We start from the raw sequence: 6990 nt of genomic DNA, 5'->3' as shown, positions 1-6990 counted from the left end.
ATAGTTAAAACAAAACATTTTGAAGGTCAAAAGTTTCCAAATTTGCAAAATTCATCCATAGCATTCTCAGGAAAAGCTATAAGCTATTTTCAAATATTACATGAAAAAATACATTTCACCCCCATTGAATGGTTATAATCACATTCCAATTCATCAGGTAGAATTTCTTTTTTAGTAAGAATATGCTAACTGGAAGACCGGCTATATAATTCATATATGAATATATGAATTTTTACTGAAAAATCTCTTAAAAAAGACCCTAAAATATATTTTGCAAGTGTAACTTTAACCGCCGGGGAAAATGAAAAAAAAAATGGGGAAAATGCTGTGTTCATATTTTATTTTTGTGAAATGCCTCTGCACATAAATGGCTCTGCTAGTGCTTAGCCACAAAGGAGTTAATTAGTGGACCATGTGACCTTATGTGATTTGCATTGGTGGGAAAAATGTATTTCTTACTAGTGCTATGAATATTGATGGTGTTATTTTTATTAAAAACATTATAATTACTATAATATTATAAATAGTAGTAAAAGCAAAATAAGATAAAACAAAATATTTTTGTAAATCAAAGAATGGGGTAAACGGGCGAGACAGGCAGTACTCGTAATTGGCTCAATCTAACAATATTCTCAACCGAAGCAGTTTAATTTTAATAAAAATGTTCACAATAAATGCACATCTCTGTTAGCAAAAATAATATTAACAAAGATAATATTAAGGGCACCACTCACATTAGTCAGTGGAGGAGGAGGCTGTGACTGTGGAGGGGGGGCAGACATGTCTGGTCTCGGAGGCCTGAACACTATTGGACGGGGACCTCTTGGGCCACTCCCGGGCCTTGGACCCATCAGGCCTGGAGCAGGGTTGGGTCTAGGACCCCTCGGACGAGGCATGCCATGTCCCTTGCGGTGACTATGTTCCATGATGATGTGCATGATGCGCCCAACTGCCACTAGGACAGACAAGAAAATATTTTGAGCATTGTAAATGCTTAAAAATTGAATAAAAAGCAAAAATTACAACAAAAAGTTAATGATAATTATACATACAGACTGACAGATAAATTTTTAGACAGATATAAATGGAGAAATATATAAATGTAAATGTATGTATTCAACCCTCTGGTATGACACTTTCACATACACCTCAAAACTTAACACCTCAGTTATCATGCACAGAATTTGGTGCATCAGTTGTTTTGAAGGTTTGTAGCCTGTATAGGTCCCTACACTTTCAACTGGTACAGCTGTCCAAATACATTTGCAGTCACCCTAAGGTTATCGAGCTGGGATTTTATCTAATAGCATTAGCGCTCTTGTTAAATAAAGTGATTAAAAAAGTCTAAATAAACTTTGCCACATATATTCAAATATTTAAAATTAAATGCATACTGAAGTACATAAAGAAACAGACATTCCCTATCTTAATTTCCTAATCAAATGTTAATCCCTAAAGTCCTTACAGCCTACACTCGCTAAAGGGTAAATGCTTCTATGATATTTATTTAAAAAATAACAACAGTAAAACTAAAAAAAAAAAATAAAAAAAAAATAAAAAAAATTAATGTAATCATCTGTTGCAGTATTTGCTTTGCCTTTGCATATCATTTATACATTAATTACCTTTTTGACTTGATAGTTCACTCATTGGAAAAATTTAAAAACATATATTTCATATTTGTTCTTCCCTATTCAGCCAAGTCAAAAAAGTACAGGAAAACGTGATATGATATGTTTTCGCCAAAAGGTTCACCCTCTCAAAATGATGTATACTTAAAAAAATATAATGAAATACCACACATTGACATGCAAAATTATCATCTAGTATTATATTTCCCTTCCTTTTTCATAACATTTAAGCATCAATAACAATTTAGGCTAAATTGGACTGCAGCTAACTGAAGGATGGGAAAATAGCACACTTATCAATTGATGCTTTATGAGAATTAGATGAGAAATAATAATTTGTTAAACAACTGTTTCAAGAGAAAAAAAAAAAAAAAGGGGATGAAAATTAATATATAAGAAACATCTGTTTTTGCTCTTTGGACAAACAAACATTTAGGAAAAATGATAATCAACTTGTAAATGTTATGGAAAGGGAAAAGGAAATATAGGCAGATGACATTTACAATCATATATTTACATTTCTATTTATTTAATTTAATTGTTTTTATTATCATTACTATCATTTTAGAACAAAAATCTTAGTGAGATTAAGCTCTAAGACATATTGCTGAGGGCATTAACCCATTGGTGACGGGTGTAGAAAACTTAAAAAAACCTCTACGCACGGCAACGCGCCGACTTTGAGCGCGAGTTTGGTATATCAAGCTGAATCACTGCCTCGGAGCGCTTTGGCGCGCCGCCGCAGCAAAGAGCCACACGCCACGGTTTGTTATCAAGCCTATAGGCATGACCCATCGGGAAGGAGTTAACATTCAAATAATAAATATGGACATGGAATGTCTGCTTTTTCATATATTTTCATATCCATTTCATTTCAAATATTAATCTATATGTGACAATTTGCAGACTTCTTTTTACATCATTTATTTAAAATTAGAGTTTATATTGAAATATTTGAATGCACTACAGTATTACCAGATAAAATCCATACTTGATAATTTAAGACAGACACATATTTACTCAGCCAACTGTACAACATGAGTCTGGAGGTGACACTTTTCATCTGGTAATAATTATGTAGTATGTACTATCCTTGTGTGGAGAGGTTGGTCTTTAACAATGACTGCAATTGGTTGAAATATTTCTACAAAAATCTACAATACGAAATCTGACTGAGGAAATGTCAAAATGTTATAACCATTCAATCTACAAAACCTATGATCAAAGACTGACTTTTATTTGCAGGGGTCTCAGCAGAAAAAGAAGAAAAATCATAGATTTGACAACTGCTCCTAAGCAATGCTTATTGAGTGAAACAGTGTGTTTTCATTTTGAGGAAGTAGGAAGCAGAACTATTTATGTGTAGGTGATTATAGTACATTTAAAACATAAAACTTGCTGATAGAACTTGTGGATGCAGTCTAAAAAGACAGGGTTGAGATTTCAACAGAGGAAATGGGGTCTGAGATACCAAGGGTGCAGCAGGAGTGGAACATTACTGTTATTAAATATATATAAATTAAACTGAAATAAGAAAAAAAAATCAACTCTAGACAAACACAATGATACAGTGCTCCTTTTGGCATTATTATGGTCAGTCCCTTTCCTGCCCCCCTACCTTTCACATCTTGCTGGTTCACTGCCTGGATGTGGAGGTAGAGAGGGCGATCACCTGGGTTCTTGTTTGGGTTTTTTTGTTCCTCCTGGGTCATGTATCTGCCTCGTGTCGACACTGCAGCACCAGACATCTGATGGGGCCATAATTGTTTGAAAAGTACATATTAAATATAACTTAAAGACCTTGAGCCATGTATTTTGTCAGTTTACCAAAAACACCAACATAATTTGTCATTTACTCTAAAAGGTTTCAAAGTCCTATCTCAATTTTCTGTCTCAAGCATGCCATGTCTGCCTCTAATACATATAAAAGGTTATCAGGTGATATTACAGAAAACTGAATATCACAAAATAATAAAAAAAACTAATAATTAATGCACTAAGTTAAGGACTATCTGGAGAGATGTCTGTGTAAGGAAAACAGTCTATTACCATCTCGATGACAGATACAGACACCAAAAAATGGCAAAAAATGTTTTTGCAGAAAAAAAGACAACAATGTGAGGAGGAGATAAGCAGTCTTGACACTGCACATGAGAGTTCATGTACACCAAGCCACCCACAGGGAGTGATGGAGTACAATTAAACAGATTGTGCAATAAGAAGTTTTCTTGGGTCTTAGTCCTTCTTTCTAAGGATATAATTCATTCACATGGACGGTTACGAGTAAGCATTATCTCCCTCAAAAAGGTTGGGTTTGACTGGAATCCTTGTAAAAGAAAAAGTTGGGGTGCAATCTATCTAAAACACAAAAAGTCATCTCTCTGCTATTTAACTCTTTCTATCTGTTTTAATACTACTTACTTTACTAATCTCTTCCTGTGTTGATGACCGAGTGAGGAAATTCCTGGCACTCATGGGGGCATCATTAATAACAACCTCTTCAATGGAGAGGTCATTTGATTTACTGTTTTTGGTCCGGTTCTTGTGAAGCTCAGAGAGCTTGAGCTGCCCTGATGCCACCAACATTGCATCAACCTGAAAATATATATAATGTTTCATGAATTATTTATTGTTTCTCTTTGTCTTAATTTTTTCACACCTATACCTTTCACCTACACCTGCAATGAAGCAAAAATTAGCACTCGGAAGCACACTCGCTCTCAACTCACAAACAATGATAATCCAAGGACAATAGGCTTTTCATACACCATACAAAGCCAAACTCTGGACCACTTGCAGTGTGCCACACTAATGAAAAGAGCAAGGAAAATATACATACTTAAGGTTTTTGCCTGCAGCATACATGATTTCCCAGGATATCAGGCTATTTTAGAGAGACTGTAGACCTATAACTGCAGACAGAGCCCAAGAACTATATAACTGTTTTGCAAATAGAAATTTGGGCAGGCTAACTGTGCACAGCACAGATCTTTGCCATCCGGCATTTGGGCTCATTTTAAGTTAGGAGGACCATCTCCTTAACATCTCCCTCTCCCTCTCCCTTTCCCTCCTTCTCTCTCTTTCTCCCTCTCTCCCTCTCTCCCTCTCTCCCTCTCTCCCTCTCTCCCTCCCACTCGCTCTCCCGCTCGCTCTCCCGCTCGCTCTCCCGCTCGCTCTCCCTCTCCCCCTCCCGCTTTTTCCCTCTCCCTCGCCCCCTCCGCTCTCCCGCTCTCGCTCGCTCTCGCTCTCCCTCTCCCGCTCCCTCTCCCTCTCCCGCTCGCTCTCCCTCTCCTGTTCGCTCTCCCTCTCCCTCTCCCTCTCCCTCTCTCTCTCTCTCTCTCTCTCTCTCTCTCTCTCTCTCTCTCTCTCTCTCTCTCTCTCTCTCTCTCTCTCTCTCTCTCTCTCTCTCTCTCTCTCTTGCTTGCTCTCCCTCTCTTCATCTCTCTCCCCCTCTTCATCTCTCTCCCCCTCTCCATCTCTCTCCCCCTCTCCATCTCTCTCCCCCTCTCCATCTCTCTCCCCCTCTCCATCTCTCTCCCCCTCTCCATCTCTCTCCCCCTCTCCATCTCTCTCCCCCTCTCCATCTCTCTCCCCCTCTCCATCTCTCTCTCCCTCTCTCTCTCCCTCTTCTCTCCTCTTTGGGAGAGAAAATGAAAATTAAATGCTGCTTTTTGTCTCTGATTACTCCCCTTGCTTAACCTTACCGATTGTTTTCCCAGAGAACTAGTCTATAGTTTTGTTGTCATGTAACACTACATGAATCTTTATGAGGAGGAATGAAATGCGGAGCTTGTAAAATCCCAAGTCTGACAATCACAAGTAGTAATATGAGAGATAGGTCTACTAGCCTTGATTAGCAACAGATACAATGAAAGAATTAACTTCAATATATGAAAAAAAAAAAACAGAATCCCAAAAATAACTTCATATGAGTGTGTACACTGAAAAGACTTCATTGGCCTATATTTAACACATGGTTTTCAAAGCAATATGGAGCTTCTTCTCAATTGATTTTTATAAAAATAGTTCTTCAAAGGTTAGGTTCACTTTTATCTATCCACAAACACTTAATTTCAGTAGTTTTGATTGTGAAAAAAAAACTTCTTTATCATATAAAAAATAACAGCACATTAACAAGGGCAAGAAACACCAAGGCTAGTGTCTGACATAATGATCTGAAAAAGAGGGAACCAATAATAATGAAGACATAAGATTTCGGGGAAAAAAAAAAAAAGATAAATCTAATCATAAAATTCATAGCAAATCACTCATATACAAAAGGATGAGGCTGATTACAGACACTCTCCTAAAACAAGAATAAACTGAGCACTGCGAGAAAAGAGAAAAGTAATAAAGTTTCAAAAGAAATGTTCATCAGAGTAGCAGGTTGATTTTGAAGAAGAAAAAAATAGCAAAGTGTAAAATACCAGAAATAAGAAATACCCAAACTTCATTTCTAATTAGGAGTAATCCATCTCATTCGGAGCAATCTACCTGAATTTATTAAATGAAACCTAAAGGAGAAACCCTGAAGGCCTGTTTCCACCTGGGCATTACTGGGTTCCCAAAATGTGTGTTTAAGACCACATCCAAGAAAGTTTGAGAAATACTATTCTTTTGCAAGGAAAAACTGACCTTTGCAGCTGCTTCTTGAGCAGCCTTTATTGCAGCAGATCCAGTTTCCTTCATGTTTGTCTATGCTGGTGGAGAACTAACTCCAGCTTCAAAAATTCCAGGGTCCACATGAGACAAGCTATACGCTGTCCCTGGAAAAAGTGCACAACGAATTAGCATTTCATTCTTGCCACTTGAAAATAATAGGTAATACAAGTGCTGCTAAATGAAGTGCTGATGACCTGTGGAGCACTCATTCACAATGGGAACAGGTAAAGGTAGAAGCTATTACACAAAGGGACAAAACTTAAATGGGCTAACTTTGCAGTCTCACACACAAATATATATAAAACAAACATCTTCACTATTTGAATCAAATATACATGTCTATGTGAGGGATCTATGCCAATATTAAGTAACCCATAGCCAATGGGTGGCATGTACATGTATGCCATGGTATGAATGGACTCCTTTCTGGATGGTATATACATCTATGCCACATGTATTGAGGTCACTCCAAGTTGTGGATGCTAAAACAGTTGTGTCCCTGCTTGGCCATTACTACAGCAATTTAGTAGCTAGAGCCCCTTCAGAGTTAGGCTAAAGTCACTTTTTAGCCTTGTTCACTAGATAATCGTACATGCTGTAGCTAAACTCACAGAGAGTGCTTCCCAAGCTGCTAATTTTTCCCTTAAACAGCTGACTATATTTGATGTAAGATGTGTAACTGAATTTGGGGTATGAA

At 37.3% G+C, this 6990-nt stretch overlaps 1 protein-coding gene across 3 annotated transcripts in view; it reads right to left on the bottom strand.

Moving 5' to 3' along the window:
* Positions 1-6990, bottom strand: part of LOC125037814 (trithorax group protein osa-like) — a 55323-nt gene that overhangs the window by 43451 nt on the left and 4882 nt on the right. For 2 of the 3 annotated variants that reach the window (XM_047631046.1, XM_047631048.1), the window contains exons 2-5: positions 6267-6397; positions 4053-4226; positions 3250-3379; positions 735-955 (exon numbers count right to left, since the gene is read on the bottom strand). In XM_047631046.1, coding sequence (XP_047487002.1) covers positions 735-955; positions 3250-3379; positions 4053-4226; positions 6267-6320 — 579 coding nt within the window. In that variant the 5' untranslated portion in view covers positions 6321-6397. The remainder of the gene's footprint in view (positions 1-734; positions 956-3249; positions 3380-4052; positions 4227-6266; positions 6398-6990) is intronic. The other variant, XM_047631047.1, reaches the window with a different exon arrangement.

This window comes from Penaeus chinensis, chromosome 24, assembly GCF_019202785.1.
Source record: "Penaeus chinensis breed Huanghai No. 1 chromosome 24, ASM1920278v2, whole genome shotgun sequence".
NCBI classification, from domain to species: Eukaryota; Metazoa; Arthropoda; class Malacostraca; order Decapoda; family Penaeidae; genus Penaeus; species Penaeus chinensis.
This window is presented reverse-complemented; position numbering and strand designations above follow the sequence as displayed.